Source organism: Misgurnus anguillicaudatus, chromosome 3 (genome assembly GCF_027580225.2).
Source record: "Misgurnus anguillicaudatus chromosome 3, ASM2758022v2, whole genome shotgun sequence".
In the NCBI taxonomy this organism is placed as follows: Eukaryota; Metazoa; Chordata; class Actinopteri; order Cypriniformes; family Cobitidae; genus Misgurnus; species Misgurnus anguillicaudatus.
The window spans coordinates 18,610,518-18,627,852 of record NC_073339.2 but is presented as its reverse complement, the minus strand read 5'-3'; the positions used below and the strand labels follow the sequence as shown (position 1 = coordinate 18,627,852).

The 17,335-nt window shown below is 39.3% G+C and overlaps 1 protein-coding gene across 2 annotated transcripts in view; it reads right to left on the bottom strand.

Moving 5' to 3' along the window:
* Positions 1–16,121, bottom strand: part of dctd (dCMP deaminase) — a 42,410-nt gene extending 26,289 nt beyond the window's left edge. For both annotated transcript variants that reach the window (XM_055205037.2, XM_055205038.2), the window contains exons 1-3: positions 15,963–16,121; positions 8,521–8,632; positions 7,488–7,623 (exon numbers count right to left, since the gene is read on the bottom strand). In XM_055205037.2, the coding sequence (XP_055061012.2) occupies positions 7,488–7,623; positions 8,521–8,632; positions 15,963–16,000 (286 nt within the window). In that variant the 5' untranslated portion in view covers positions 16,001–16,121. The remainder of the gene's footprint in view (positions 1–7,487; positions 7,624–8,520; positions 8,633–15,962) is intronic.
* Between the last annotated feature and the right edge of the window lie 1,214 nt (positions 16,122–17,335).

Genomic DNA, 17,335 nt, shown 5'->3' with positions numbered 1-17,335 from the left:
CATGAGAGCCAGGGTATCTCTGTCAGAGATGTAGCCCAGAGAGGGCGGTGGTCAGCGGGGCGAGTGAACACTGATGTCCGCTCATGCTTTGGTTCTCATTCGTACCGAATCTCACTAAGCAAACGTTCAAACAGGCGCTATCTTTACTAATCGACTGCAGATTTAAATATAATACATATACATTCTCGACTGAACTAATCTTAAAACTACACTTTGTGACCAAGAAACGGTAATATAAAGTAACGGCTTTTCTGTCCATTGAGTTGTTATGAGCTTCAAAGCAGCCGAAAGTTTTACCTGTCATTCTGGCCGCCCTCAAATCCGTGGCGGAAGAAGTAGTTCTCAAACAAAGAGGCTTTTAAAATAACTCCGTTGTTGTTTTCTAGTTTTCGTTTTTCAAACGTGTGCCGTCGAACTGTTGTATAAAAGCAATATCGCTCTCGGAGTCGTGTGACATAGCTCTATATCATCACGGCTGTGATAGAGCTATATCACACTCCTACTCGAGCGATATTGCTTAAATATATATATATATATATATATATATATATATATATATATATATATATGTTATCGGCCCCCAAATATAAAGAGTTATCGTCCAAAATTTCCATATAGGTGCATCCCTAGATTATTTAGAAAAAAATAGCTGTTTTCAGCATATGTCAGGACAAATATTACAAAAACGCATAAAAATTTACATTTAGAAATAACTAATAACATGATATTGTAAAATAACTTTATGATTACTTCCGGTTTCACGCTGAACAGATCGTGCATCGGAGCTCCGTCGAGTTCTTCATCTAAAAGCCTTTTTTACTATCTTATTCCTATTTATATATTAAGTTTTACCTAGGAATACTTTACCGTGAGGATTATTGAGCATTACTACCACGTGAAACTATTTATCACTAATAAACACCCACAGTGTTAGCATATAGCCCGCTAGCTTCAACAAACGCTGCCGACTGAAGCTAGCATTTTCCGATCTAATGGCGGATTCATCTGATATATGCTTTTCTGACCTGTCCTCGCCTGAGCGGGAAGCTGCGAAGGAGTTGATCGGTTTGAGCAGATCCAACGCGAGCTACAGCGCCCACTTCACCATGTCTCCGGACGTCCACAAGCGACCGAGGAATGCGACAAACGAGTGCTCCACGCGATGCAGCTTTACGGACCGTAAGCGAGTGAACGGAGACGCCATTGCCCAACATGAAAGCGATCGGGAAGCTGTGGAGGAGCCGCTGCCCGGCCTTCGCAGATTCAGCATGCCCAACATCACCCTGGACCCAGACGTTCGCAGGCGACTGAGGCGTACCACAACCAAACCCCCAACGCGATGCAGCTCCGCGGAGCGCGTTCGGGTACACAAAGACGCCCTCGCCCAGCATGAAAGCGGTAAGACTCCGCTTGTTATTGTAACATGTACTACTTGCTACATGTATAGTTTAGCTTCTGCCGTTAGCATAGATGTGTTTACATGCACTAAGTGTATTGAAGTATTAAGATTAACTGAGAAGGTTGCTGAACTAGAATCGCGCATCCGAACGCTAGTTGAGGATAGCAAAACCGCTAATGTTACTGTTGTAAATACTGTATCGAGCGAAAAGACTAATGGCTCGGTTCCGACATCAGATGCTAATGTAAACATTACAAACAATGTATCGAGCGCACATAGTGTTCCGACATCAGATGCTAATGTAAACATTATAAATACTGTATCGAGCGCGCATAGTGTTTATCATAATACACATGGCTCGGTTCCGACATCAGAGTCAAGTCGGCGGTCTAACTGGGTGACTGTCAGGCGGCATAGTCATATACGGCGTCCATCTAAGACCCATAACGTTACGGTACTTTCTAACAGATTCGATCCCCTAAGGAATACACTAGCTGAAACACCTGTTAAAAGTGCCCTGGTCATTGGAGATTCTATACTCAGGAACACTAACATTGAGGCACCAAACACCCTAGTCGACTGTCTCCCGGGAGCCCGAACGTCTGACATTAGAGCCAAACTTAAAGTGCTGGCTCATGCTCAAGGGAAGTGGTCTAAGAGGGTTATTCACGCCGGAACAAATGACACCAGACTCCGACAGTCGGACATCACCAAAGATAATATTAAGGAGATGTGTGAAATTGCAAAAACAATGTCAGACAATGTAATATGCTCTGGTCCCCTCCCCGCCTACCGGGGAGATGAAACACATAGTAGATTAGTGTCTCTCAATGGCTGGATGTCAAAGTGGTGCCCTCAGCATAATGTAGGGTTTATAGACAATTGGAAGCATTTCTGGGGTAGACCATTTCTCCTAACCCGAGATGGCCTTCATCCGACATCAGAAGGAAGTGCTATACTCACCAAAAATCTGATTAATATTCTTAATTCTGATATAGTATGACTATCCAGGGCCCAGGTCAGGAAACAGACGGATCAGCTTAACTGTCCGTCTGTTAGCTGGCATGATATGTCTAGATCACATATATCCCAGAACTTCGAGTCGATCTTACCAGAATATCAACACATTTCAACTGTATCTGTTCCCCGAACAAGCAAATACAGATCACCGCTTGCCACATCACGTACAAATTTGACCAACATAAAATTAGAAAACAATACATTACAAGATGAACCTCGAATGTTAAAATTCGGCCTTCTTAACATTAGATCGCTTACCAATAAAGAACCTATTGTTAATGAAATAATTAATGACCAAAACTTAGATGCACTCTGTTTAACAGAAACCTGGCTTAAAGCAGACGACTACATTAGTTTAAACGAATCCACCCCACAAGACTATTATTATAAACACGAACCTAGGTTAAAGGGGAGAGGGGGTGGTGTAGCTACAATATACAACAAAATTTTTAAAGTAAACCAAAAATCTGAACTAAAATTTAAATCATTTGAACTAATGTTGTTAAATATGGAAATAACTGATCGTAACCACAAACAGCTCTCTTTTGCCTTAGCTACAATCTATAGACCTCCGGGCCACCATGCAGATTTCCTTAAAGAAATAGCAGATTTTCTGTCTGAGCTTGCAGTCACTGTAGATAAAGCTCTTATCGTTGGTGATTTTAATATTCATGTGGATAACCATAAAGATGCATTAGGACGTGCGTTTATGGATGTTCTAAATTCTCTCAATATTAGACAAAACGTGACAGGGCCAACGCATACTCGTAAGCACACATTAGACTTAATTCTGTCACTCGGGCTTAATATTAATGACATCAAAATATCACCTCAGAGTGATGCAGTTTCTGACCATTACCTTGTGTCATACACTGTACTTCTAGATAGGATCACTCAATCCACAACATGCTACAGATTAGCCAGAACAATAATTTCCACCACTAAAGATAGCTTTATTAGCACTCTTCCAGACCTGTCCCAAATTAAACATGCAGATAACTGTGATGATCTAGATATTGTAATAGAAAACCTAAACAATGTCTGTTCTAACACATTGGATGCCGTTGCTCCCATTCGAAAAAAGAGAATCAAAGAAAAGCCGCCAGCTCCATGGTATGATCATCACACCGCAGCTCTTAAAAAGGCAACTAGGAAAATGGAAAGAAATTATAGAAGCACAAAATTAGAAGTATGGCGTGCAGCATGGAAAGATAGTGTTAAACACTACAGACAGGCTATTAAAACCGCCAGATCTACCTATCTTAGCAAGCTTATAAATGAGAATCATAATAACCCTCGTTTCCTCTTTAGCACCGTTGCAAAACTGACTAGAAACAAAGAACAAACAGAAACCAATAGTAAACTCCAACACAATAGTAACGACTTCATGAACTTCTTTTCTAACAAAATTACGGCTATAAGGGAAAACATCGTAGCTACACAGGCAGCCACCACTCTACCCGTTAGTTCACTTAACACTAGACTACCACACGAACATCTTGATTCATTTAAACCTACTACAATAGAAGAGCTCTCTAAATTAGTAACGTCATCCAAATCATCGTCCTGTATATTAGACCCCGTTCCCACAAAACTACTTAAAGAGGTATTTCCTGTAGTGTCAACCCCGGTTCTAAATATCCTTAACTCATCGCTAGAAATAGGATACGTTCCAACATCTTTCAAACTAGCAGTTATTAAACCGCTGATTAAAAAACCACAGCTTGATCAGGGAGAGCTTAATAACTTTAGACCAATCTCAAATCTCCCTTTTCTTTCGAAAATATTAGAAAAGGTAGTGGCAAGCCAGTTACGCACATTTTTGACAAATAATAGTACATATGAAAAGTTCCAATCAGGATTCAGGCCCCACCATAGCACAGAGACAGCGTTGCTTAGAGTTACAAATGACCTCCTATTAACATCCGATCGTGGTGAAATCTCAATTCTTATATTATTAGACCTTAGTGCAGCCTTTGACACAATAGATCATACAATCTTACTCAATAGACTAGAAAACTATGTTGGTATCAGTGGTCAGGCGCTAGCATGGTTTAGGTCGTATCTAACCAATCGCTATCACTTTGTTTATGTAAACGAGGAAGAGTCATATCACTCCCTGGTTAAATACGGTGTACCGCAGGGATCGGTTTTAGGTCCTATCCTGTTCTCGTTATACATGTTACCTCTAGGAGACATTATCAGGAAACATAACATAAGTTTTCACTGCTATGCGGATGATACCCAGCTTTACATCTCCTCACATCCCAGCGAAACACACACGTTTTCTAAGCTAACAGACTGCCTTAGCGATGTTAGTGACTGGATGGCACATAACTTTCTTAAGCTGAACTCCAATAAGACAGAGATACTTATTATTGAACCGAATCGCTACAAACATAATATGTCAGATTACACGTTGCACATAGATGGCTGCACTGTGGTGCCATCTTCCACGGTAAGGAACTTAGGTGTGATGTTCGACAGCAACTTATCCTTCGATAGTCATATCGCCAACGTCTGCCGTACAGCTTTCTTCCACCTTAGAAATATCTCGAAAATACGCCATATACTGTCTACATCTGACGCAGAGAAGCTTATCCATGCTTTTATGACCTCTAGAATAGACTATTGTAACTCGCTACTCGGGGGATGCCATGCAAATCAAGTAAACAAGCTTCAGCTAGTTCAAAACGCTTCCGCAAGGGTACTTACTCGATCTAAAAAGTACGACCACATAAGCCCAATTCTGGCATCTTTACACTGGCTACCAGTTAAATATCGCATACAATTTAAAATATCACTACTCACCTACAAAGCTTTAAATGGCCTAGCACCCTCATACCTTGGAGAATTACTATCAGAATACAATCCATCACGCACACTACGGTCACAAAATTCTGGTCTCTTGATTATCCCTAGACTATCAAAAGTGTCTAAAAGTGGAAGGTCATTTTCCTACTTGGCCCCTAAGCTCTGGAATGATTTACCAACCGATGTCCGAGAATCAGACACAGTCGATAATTTTAAATCTAGACTTAAAACTTTTCTCTTCAACAAAGCATTCGCATAATTTGTCTAGTAAAAGTACTTAACTCGAAATAGTTATCTGTACGGAACAAAGCACTCGCGGTCATAAAACAGACCAACCAAATAAATAAATAAAAACCTTATCTTAACGTATAGTCGGATTGCGATTTTGGAACTTTCGTGTTCTTGTGAATAGTATGCCATACAAACCCGTTTGCCACTGAACCTGCATTAACGACGACAGTGGGGCATCCGGCCTTAGTCAAACGGGTTGGCACGTACGGTTGGGTTGGGCTTTTAGCGCTTTCTTTATATTGCGAATACTATGCCATACAGACCCGTTTGCCACTGAACCTGCATTAACGACGACAGTGGGGCTTCCAGCCTTAGTCAAACGGGTTGGCACGTATGGTTGGGTTGGGCTTTTTGGCGCTTTCTTTATATCTTTATATTGCGAATACTATGCCATACAGACCCGTTTGCCACTGAACCTGCATTAACGACGACAGTGGGGCTTCCAGCCTTAGTCAAACGGGTTGGCACGTATGGTCGGGTTGCGATTTTGGCGCTTTTTTGTGTCTTGTGAATAGTATGCCATACAGACCCGTTTGCCACTGAACCTGCATTAACGACGACAGTGGGGCCTCCAGCCTTAGTCAAACGGGTTGGCACGTATGGTCAGGTTGCGATGTTGGCGTTTTCTCATGATCTTGTAAATAGCATGCAATATAGACCCGTTTGCCACTGAACCTGCATTAACGACGACAGTGGGGCTACAGGCCTTAGTCAAACGGGTCGACAGGTTTCATTTTCTCTTTCTCTTAAAAATCAGAAGGTGACCCTTAGTTACCATATATACCGTCGCAGTGGGCCCCCAATTTGCAAAATCCTCAACTGTGGATAATATAATTATGCCGCAATAGTTAGTCTGTCTGAAACTAAGCTGATTAAACCACATCACTGTGTGACACTTGCATTACATGTGAACGGCCCCTACGCTAATATGATTTTGTTTTTCTCTCCCTGTCCTGTCCTCGACCCTGAGGACAATGGGACAAACAGACCCAGTTCCGATAGATGTGAAAGTCGACTCACCTCTGATCTACTGGTCGTCCATCACTGTGATGCCCAGCTGATGCCTGACCAACGACCACCGGCAGAACCCGCTTAAACCCCGCTTAATCCCCGCTTAATCTCCTTATCCGTTTATATGTGTTTATATACATATATATCTCCCAAGGGTTTTTCCCTCCTAGGACTTTTTATTTTTTTTTTCCTCGGCTCAACAACCCGGGGTTTTTGTTTTTTTTCTCCTAGGGGGTTTTTTACCCCGGGGAGGTAGCCTGCTTGGGCTTAATTTAGCTTCTTCTCCTAGACGTTACATTAGTAATACGCTCGTTCATAATGTCGAGTCATAGCCTCAGCAAATTTGACAGCTTATGCTATTGTGTATTATGTTGTGCTATCTGTCATTTTTCTGTGCTTTTACTGCTTCTATTAATGTAAAGCTGCTTTGAAACAATTGAGTATTGTGAAAAGCGCTATATAAATAAAATTGAATTGAATTGAATTGAATTGAATGATTACGCTTACATGCCATCAAGGTGGATCAAATATTTAACATTTTTCATTCTTTGGAGCAATTGGAGGTTACACCATTTGACATTTTCAGGTCCATTCAGTCTTAACTTTCATAAAAATGGTGCAAATGTAATTTTTTATTGAATAAAATTAACAAATACACTATGTGCATTGAAATAAACAAGATGCATGCTTTTAAAACAAGTTTATAAAAAATATTTTTAAATTTCTCATCTTGCCAAACCGTTTTGTCACTGACCCATAAATCTCCATTAAAAAAAGACCCCTACGACCCTTGGTTTTGTGGGACAGTGTTGACAAACGCCTAAATCTAAATTAGCCATGCACAGATTGCATGTGTATGCTTACTAACCAGTGTGAAACAGGCGAAATATATTATTATTGTTACTGCTGCAGTTCAACAGCCAAGACACCAGGTGTCAAAAGCACAACTCACCATAGGGGTATTTCGTGTCCAGCTTGTTATCAGCGATGCGAGACCAAGGCAACAGATCATCATCACAACCGTTGGGCATACCATTGTACCCAATTCCCACTATCTTATTCTCCTGATTCACGATACAGGCACCAACCTGTGAATGAAATTTTATAAAGGTTTATTTTTTAAAACATGCATCATCACCACAAAGATAGCCAGACACAAGACCTACAGTGCTGCATTATAAAAACACTGTTCCTCAAAAACAGAAAGTCTATGCTTAACCTGATGGCTCACTGTCTTTTCCAGCGAGACCCATCAAACTTATCTGATGCAACACTGGTCATTACAAGCTGATGGGAAAAAGTCTCCCCGAGACTTTCGTGAGCTTGCATGTGTGGGGGATTGACAGCATTTCAGTTCAGTGAAATTTCTGTGTTATAGATACACAATCCTACTTTGCCTTAGGAGTAATAACGAATGCATGAATGAGCTGACCGATGCTTGACTGAACCCGAATATCACACAGAAATATTGTTTATATTGGCCGGGAGGTCACTGCACAGCGGGGAGCACTGAAAAACAAGAACTTGTTTGGAGAATACTTGCTTGGACCTGATAAGATGCCGTGTTAAAAAACTCACAGGAAGCTATAGGGTGTTATCGGGTCTATCATGTATTGCAGCATAAAGAGTTGCAACAACATTGAAAAAGTTACTGAAAATGCCTTACAGTCATGTTGAAACATTTTTAACAAATTATGACAATACATTAGTTTGTGTACATTTTGTGTACCGTTTAAGCCTAGTAAAAACTATTTGTCAATTATCCAGTTAATGAAGCATTGGGTTTGTGCACTAACTGCATTTCCAATCATTCCCTGGGGGAGCATAAGAATGTTAAAATGTACAGATAAATAATCAATTACACACCTAATTTAGTCTTAAATCTTTTGTTGCACAAACACTACAAAAATATTCAGTAGCCAGTAATTGATAAAGGATGCCTGCTTAACTTTGCCAGTTGGGCAGCGAGGCCTGGATTGTGTTACCTGTGAATTAGGGTCTTTGCTCCTCTGTGCTGATAAGAATGCAACTGCCATGAAATATTCAGGCCACTCCAGATAGTCCTGCCTCTTCTTCATCGAACCTTCACTGTGTGTTCTGGTGAATTATGATAAAAAAACATATTGTTATGAATGCACACGAGAAAAGTCTAGGGAAGACGGTGGTACTTGATGATCTTATGGACCGGAAATTATTTTATTGTTTTTATATCACTCATTAACGCTTCCCATTCACTTTCAATGGGTGATGTCATGCGTTGCCAAACTGAATTGTGGATCTGTCGGCGCCGCGTCACTGCCATTGCTTGCGGCACAAGTTGAACATTTCTCAACTTTTCAAGCGGCAACGTGTGCGTCAACCAATCAGATCGCCTTACACAAATAACCTAGGCAGAGTCAGCAATGGCTGAATCCGAAATCGCATACTGCCATACTATATAGTAGGCAAAAAGCAGTAGGCGAACGAATAGTATGTCCGAAACCTCAGTATACGTAAAAGGGTAGGCGAGAATTAGCGGGATTTTGGACTATTTCTCGCGAGATTCAGAGGCACGTGTACTTAAGTATTGTCCGAAACCGCTTACTTACTGAAAATGTAGTAGGGGAAACAGCATGTGAACAGAGTAGTACGTCCGAATCCTCAGTATCCATAAAATCAGTAGGCGAGAAATCCCCGGATGCCCTACTGAGTCCGCCCCTATTCTGAAGCGTGCATCGGATGGACACTTCTATCCCAGCTTTCCCATGATGCCACGGGAAAACAAAGCAATCGACCGGAGACCAACCAATCGGGTGATTTTGATACGTTACACAGGACTGTTCCTCAGCACCCTGACTTCACGCACAGATCCTGGATATACCACAATTAAAGTGCTCAGCTGATTCATCAAAATAAAGCTGTAGAATTGTCACAGCTGTGTTGAGCTGACAGTAAATATGTGATGGTTTGTTAGAAAAATACATTTGAATAAAGTTTTGTTTCATATGGGAAAGTTTATTATGATGGATTTATTCATTCATTTTTATTCATGTTTCCTGTCGTTTTAAGTAAATACAAGAGATTGCTTCACTAAAATGTATATAATCACATTGGCTGCATTGTCTAGTTTGTATTCAAGCACAGCTGTCATCTGACAATAGATATTAAATTACAATCTGCTTGTTTTACTTATTTTGTCCCCTACAAAATAATGTGTAATATATCTGTAACACTGTTACAGATCAAGTTACTGATGCAATCAGGTGTTAGTGCACCTGTCCCTCATACACACGCATACGTTTTCATGTCTGTTATTAGGTTTGTTCGAGTTTATGCACCGCTGTAAGAACCAACAGCTGGACGACACCAAAGTACCGCGAGAGCGACTCCAGAAATCATACGGAGAACTCTGATTTCGAGTTGCTCTCGCGGTACTGTGATGTCAACATCCCGTCGGCCCCTGCGGTTCCGCATGAACTCGAACAAGTCTACTACGTCATATGTCACATGATAACGTCAACATGGCGAATGCTGTACATACTTAACGCGAACGTACATACTGCCTTAGCGCACGTTAAGTAGGTACCCAATGAAATTCAGTACCTACACAGTTAGTATGCGATTTCGGATTCAGCCAATTACATTTTTGGAAGACTGGAGCATTGCGGCCACTGTGATTGGCTGTTGGCCATGCTTCAGACAAGCCTTCCATCAAGTGTTAATGCTTACACCTCGTGTGAATGTACCGTTAGTGGCTAATTGTGTATGCTGTGTGGTGCATATAAAATGAGCAATTATATTCTCCACATGCATGCAACTTTATTATTTTAGCATGGAGGTACGGTTTGAAGTTCTCCAACTTTACTTATTTGGATATTGTAACTCTGGTATTCCTAAAGTCCCATCGGTTACTGTCTACTACATGTGTGATATGGGCATCACATGGATTTCCTCTGGGGCTTTTCATCTTGGCTTAAAGTTATATGCCACCTTTTGCAGCAGATCTCAGTGACTGCGTTTGAGAGTCATGGGGAATTATGTGTGAACATCTAATGGACCCATCTGACTTAAATCTCTCTTTTTAGTCTCTTTAGTGATTCTTGCTTTTAGTGAGCAGATGTCAGAGCAGGTGCGTGTTTGTGTAATGGCGAAATGCTGAAGTTGATGATCTAAAGCTAATGGGCAATGCAATGAGACAATGTTGAAGCAATCATTAAACAACCTAAAATTGTGCAGTTAGCTGTAAACTGTTCACATAATATAGCTCTAGATTAAAGTGCCATGACATTAAGGCTGGCACTTTGTAGTTTCCTTTTAGATCTAATGCGTTTCGACGCAACAATAAAACTCAAACATTTTGTAATGAACCTCGCTTACTGGCAACAGCTCGAATGCTGACAGAAGTGAAGATGCCATATGCAACCACACGAGAGCAGTAGGGTGTAGTGATCCTGCACTGCCAAAAATAAAGGTACAAAGCTGTCACTAGCCAGTACCCTTTAAAAAAGGTCTTAATATGTACCATTTAGGTACAAATATGAATCTTTGAACTGCCAATATGTACCTTTGAAGTACTACTATGCACTCTTTGGGTACAAAAATGTACCTTTTTGAAAGAGTACTGTCCCAGTGACAACTTTTGTACTTTTATTTCTGAGAGTGTGTGGTTAATATCCTGTGGTTATAGTGAATCCCTTTACATTTTTTTTTAAACAAACTATATACCAACATTGTAATGCTAATGTCATTTATGTTGAACATTTCTTAACGCTAACAAACACACACCCTCAAATCTAAAATCATGAAACATTTGGGGAAACAAAAGAACAAGACTTAAGGTTTGTCAGTGAGTCCAAGCGCTATTTTCCCCCAAAGTTGACCAAGGGATTCAGGTTATAAAAGTGGATCTCAACATTTTCAAGGAAATCACTTCTATTGTCCAAAACATTATTTTATATTAATCAATTTCTACCCAATAAAATATTTAGGGATGCACCGATAGGATTTTTTTGGGCCGATACCGATTTAAACAGACAACTTACGGCCGATACCGATGCCGATACCGATTGCTACTTCAAAAAAAGTTGGACTTCTTTCCCCCCACTAAAGTGCAGTCTGTTTCTTTTATTGATCATTTGAGACAGCTCAACAAAGGTTTTCTGTCGGTGCTTAAGTATAGTGCACAACAGAACATTAAATAATTTTAATTGAACAACAGACATTTGCCTTTATGTGGTTAATTAATAAACAATCGGTATCGGCCTTTCTCGTGCTACTGCCGATATGCCGATGGTTTCAAATTCATCAAAAATCGGCCAATAAATATCGGCGGCCGATACATCGGTGCATCACTAAAAACATTCTAGATATTGTACCTTACTAGAAAGATATTGGTTACAAAAATAAACAAACACTGAGAAATTTCTTGATTTTTAATTGCTTTAACTTCTTTGAGTGTTTTGTTTGTTTTTTACTTATTTTAAATCATCTTATTTACTTATTTAAAGTCATCTTAAAAGCCCCTGGTTAAGAAACACTATGTTTTTCTGGGTCAACATCTATATATGTGGTTCTAGAAGTTTAATGACATTTTTAAAGGTGCCAAAGAATGCATTGAAATAATGTTAAATTGTTATTTGATAGAACAGGGGTCTTCAACACGTCGCTCGTGGGTTTATTTATTTATTTTCTGTGGTTATGGAGCATTTGGATGTCTGGTAACTGTTACAAGCACCTGTGGTAGTAAAGACTAGGTGTGTGTTTGACATCACATTGAGCTGTGTAGATCGGTGTATGACATCAGTAATTTAACATATGATTAAAAAAAAGTCCACGCAATCAGCGCAACGCCGTGAAGCCGAACACACCTCGAGTTGAGGCACTATGGTTAAAAAGAATACCGTGATTTTCGGATTCACTTTTGGTAAAACGAAAATGCAGTCGTCGTCACAAGTTCATTGGGTTATCATCTCATATTTAAACATCAATGGTGAAGAGATACCAGAGAGCCATACGGGCATTACATCTTGATCGAGAAGAGGTGAGAGGACGACATGACACAGCTAACATTAATCGCTAAAATGATAGCAAAAGACTTAAAGCTGCTTATTATTATGAAGCTTGTGCTTTGGGTGGACGTGTTTAAAAGCATGCTGATGATACGGATCCACAACAGGAGTTAAACTTTCTGTCAAAAACGCTCGTTTTTTGAAGTCGACAGCTTATAAGAACGTTTTTTTTTTTTTTTTTTTTGCTTGTTAGCTGTACACCTTGTCACACAGCAGCTTTTAGGTATTATTCTGTTTTTAAGTTTAATCTGTAAATAAGTTTTTATAAGCTGTCGACCCCAAAAAAAGAGCGTTTAAAGACACAAAAATGGATACAGGCAACTTTTCATAGTACTTCTATTAGTAGAACTGCGTCCACTAGGGGGAAACGTAGTCGGCGATCCACTTTATTCTCCTTAAAATCTGGGTTTTACGGCTCGACAGCTTATAAAAACTTATTTCTGGGTTCTTTGGCTTGTTAGCTGTACATATTGTCACACAGCAGCTTTTAGGCATTATTCAGTTTTTTGTTATAAGCCAGAAATGACAAGGAGGCAGCTTCTCGCAATACAAAGTCAATGGAGACGGTTGGATTGTGTTCCCCTACCGGTGGGCGTGGTTTTCAAATTTGCATAACTGCGCTCTGTCTCTTATGCTGCGTCCGAAAACTCAAGGCAGTGACTCGTTGCCTCGCTGCCTCATGAGGAAATGACTTCGGAGGCATGAAGGTAGCTCAGAGAAAGACTTTCGGACACACTTCAAAGGCAGCGTGTTTGAAATTTAAACAGAGAGCGCCTTTGTGATAACTAATCACACATTTGAAAACTACAATACTAATTTCTCGCTAGAAATGCAATTAAAAGGTGTAAAAAGTGAAAATCTACCTTTATTTACACTAAATTGGTGGTCCAGTCGCGTCCTTGGCCGCCATTTTATTTTTTCGAACTCGACTGGATTCGACCAATCACATTCTTAATATACGTCCACGCATAGGTATCTCAGGAGACAGGAAGTAAACCAAACATTGAATTCGGACATGCCTTGATGCCTTGCTGCCTTGGAAAGCTGCCTCAGAAGGCAGCAATTTAGAGTTTTCGGAAGCAGCCTATAGAGACAGAGCGCAGCGCGTCACAACCTGAAAACCACGCCCACCGGGGGGGAAAGCAATCCAACAGTCTCCATTGACTTTCTATTGCAAAAGGCCGCCTCCTTGTCATTTCTGGCTTATAACAAAAAACTGAATAATGCCTAAAAGCTGCTTTGGGACAATATGTACAGCTAACAAGCCAAAGAACACAGAAATAAGTTTTTATAAGCTGTCGAGCCGTAAAACCCAGTCTTTAAGGAGAATAAAGTGGATCGCCGATTGCGTTTCCCCCTATTGGACGCAGTTTTACTGGTGGGAGTGCTGTGAGGAGTTGCCTGTTTCCATTTCTGTGTCTAGACGCTCGTTTTTTGAAGTCGACAGCTTATAAAAACTTATTTATTTATTTTTTTGGCGTGTTAGATGTACACCTTGTCACACAGCAGCTTTTAGGTATTATTCTGTTTTTAAGTTTAATCTGTAAATAAGTTTTTATAAGCTGTCGACCCCAAAAAACGAGCGTTTAAAGACACAAAAATGGATACAGGCAACTTTTCATAGTACTTCTATTAGTAGAACTGCGTCCACTAGGGGGAAACGTAGTCGGCGATCCACTTTATTCTCCTTAAAGGCTGGGTTTTACGGCTCGACAGCTTATAAAAACTTATTTCTGGGTTCTTTGGCTTGTTAGCTGTACATATTGTCACACAGCAGCTTTTAGGCATTATTCCGTTTTTTGTTATAAGCCAGAAATGACAAGGAGGCGGCTTCTCGCAATACAAACTCAATGGAGACGGTTGGATTGATTTCCCCCCCGGTGGGCGTGGTTTTCAAATTTGCATAACGGCGCTCTGTCTCTATGTCTACAGCTCGAGCGCTTGAGACTCCGCCCACCTGAACCGCTCATTTGGATTTAAAGGGATATACACAAAAACGGTGCATTTTTGCTCAGACCCATAAAGTGCCTATTTTAACATGCCACAATAAATTACCTATATTGTATTTTGAGCTAAAACTTCACATATGTACTCTGGGGACATCAAAGATTTATTTAATATCTTAAAAACGTCTTGTGGAATGTTCCCTTTAATAGCATGTACAGTGTGTCATATAGAAAGCGCATCAGTTTGTGTTTATTAACCCTTTAGTTTCACTTCATCACGCAGCTTTTCCTGTTAGATGTTTCTGTTAAAAAACATTTAATTCATTAATAATCTAGTACGTGTTCATTTTTCTGTCATAGTTTCTTCAAAAGTAAGTTTTTTGAGTGTTTTTAATAAAAATATTTTCATAATGACACCCTTCTCATTGCCCCACCCTCAGTTAATCCAGTACTCCTTTTCCAGACCTATGGATTAATCGGAAAAAAAATGACATACATGCACATCCCTATTATGAATCCAAAAGCAGGAAATACTATGTGTATGTTTGAATCATCTTTTTAAATCTGATCTTTAATAAATTATTTTTTTATATTCAAAATGTGGTATTTTTGGAAGAATTTTACCCACATCTAAGAGGTGATAAACAAGTATAAATAAAGACAAGATGAAAGTTTTTGTTGTCGTTTAAAAGGATCTGTTCTTTCATTTGATGTATCGTATGTTTATGTTTAAAGAAAATCATTTTCTGGAAGGTATGTTTTGTGAAAAAATATATTTTAAAAAAATGCTGGCACTGGCTGGCAACTTTTTAAAAAATGCTGGCGGGGAAAGAGTTCAAATCACAGTGAGTTAATAGACAGGTTATTGATTCTTTGCAGAAGTTTACCAGAAGTTACGTTTGTTCCACGAAGTCGTTTGTTTATGTTGTTACTGCTGAAACCGTCAATAACTTACATTCTTCAAAAACAATGATTGAACAACAAATGGCTGAAATTAAATCTCATCAAAAATGACTTTTTGTTAAGTAGTGATGGTCCCGTCTTTATTTAAATTTGTAATGTCCTGACTCTATTGTGTTCAATTAAATGTCACAATGGATAATTCTGTACATTATTCCAAACTTTCTTCCCAAATCAGTTAAGTGAAGCTAAAAGACTATAAAAACGTTTATAAAATGTATAAAAAGTTTATTAACATTACTACTGTTCATATTACTGATCACAATTTTTAATCGATTTTACTTCTCTCTATAAGACATGCATTAAAGTCCCAGTGACAGCAAAAGCCACAAAATGTAAATTAACTGTCTGCACGTGAGTTTCTGTACTTGCCCTAAACTGAATAAACCATGTGATCTGAAAACTAGCATGTGTTTGCGGTTAATACAGTAGTACAATAATGGCAACAACAACACTTTAGTTAAGTGACTTTACCCGTTGAGCTGTGCTGAACTGTTTTCCTTTTGGTCCATGGTTTAATCCGAAAATCCAAAGTCTGCTTATCAACCCCTCTAAAAGAGCTACTGATGTGATCCGCACTGACACCTCCACCACCACAAGTTCCCGCGAAAAATTTCTTCTTTTGGGGTTTTATGGCAGCTGACATCCACTTTGTTGCATTACTGCCATCTTGTGTTCTAACTTTTCCTTACATTATATTCTCTTATGCAGTCCAGTTTCTTTTAAGAAATCAAACTATCTTGTCCCCTCTCTGCTGTTTCTAAAATACTTTTAACATGTCCTTCTATTTTTCCTATACCCTGCAACTAAATCATAATTTTATGCAATTCCTGAATACATTTTCCACAAGATATGAGGATGCCCAACCGTCTACTTTTCCTGACACTGGGTGCACAAATCTATTGGGGGCTTTCCCGTAATATGAGTACTATTTAGGTTGCTTTGTCAATTTGAAAGGTCCCCTATATCACCCCATCCTTCTACTTGATAGATTTCATTTTCAGTTTCTTGCTATATACTCAACATTTCTTCCTCTTTTCCATAACGCTCCATCATCAGCAAACAATGACATTGCCTACTGTTATATTTGGTAATATATTCGTAATCATAATAGTGAACAGCATTGGACACATAGGGTCTTCCATTTCTTACTACATACTGTTTGTTGGACCTCCGTACCCATTCTCACTTAAATCATTTTCCTTTAAGAAAATCCTTTGGGCTTTTCTCACATCATCCTCTAACTATATTATTGCATCCATTGTCCTGCGAAAAAATGCTGTCCAGCCCACTTTTAGATGATGTACAGATGTCTGTGTTGAATAATTTATTACAGTGGTTTCCATTATAACTTTACTAATAAAAATACATTACTTTTTCTTGAAAAACAACCTGTGTGTGTGAAACCAAAATCAAACGTTGATGCTCATAAGTTCATAATTAAATGATGAGACTTTAGCTGGGTTTCACAGGTTTTACGTTCAATTATTTATTTGTTTCATTTACCTACTGATATGTTTGTTGGGTGCGGTATTGTCTTCACAAGTACTGATAAGGGAATTTCTCAATCTTAAGGTTTTGACAGAGCAATGTTGTAAATTTCTACTGTCGTTGCTTGGTATAACAATACCTTTTACTAATTACCATTAAAAAACAACTAGAAATGAAGAGAAATGGGATGTGAAAGAGATGGGTTGCAAGGTTGTAAATGCTTGTCAAAAGAGGAGAAAACGTGAGATCATTTCAAGATGTTCAAGAAGTTTTTTTTTTTGGAAGATATGTTTGTAAAAACTACTTACATGTCCTAATACAACTGGGGGTGGTTTCCCGGACAGAGCTTATCCTAG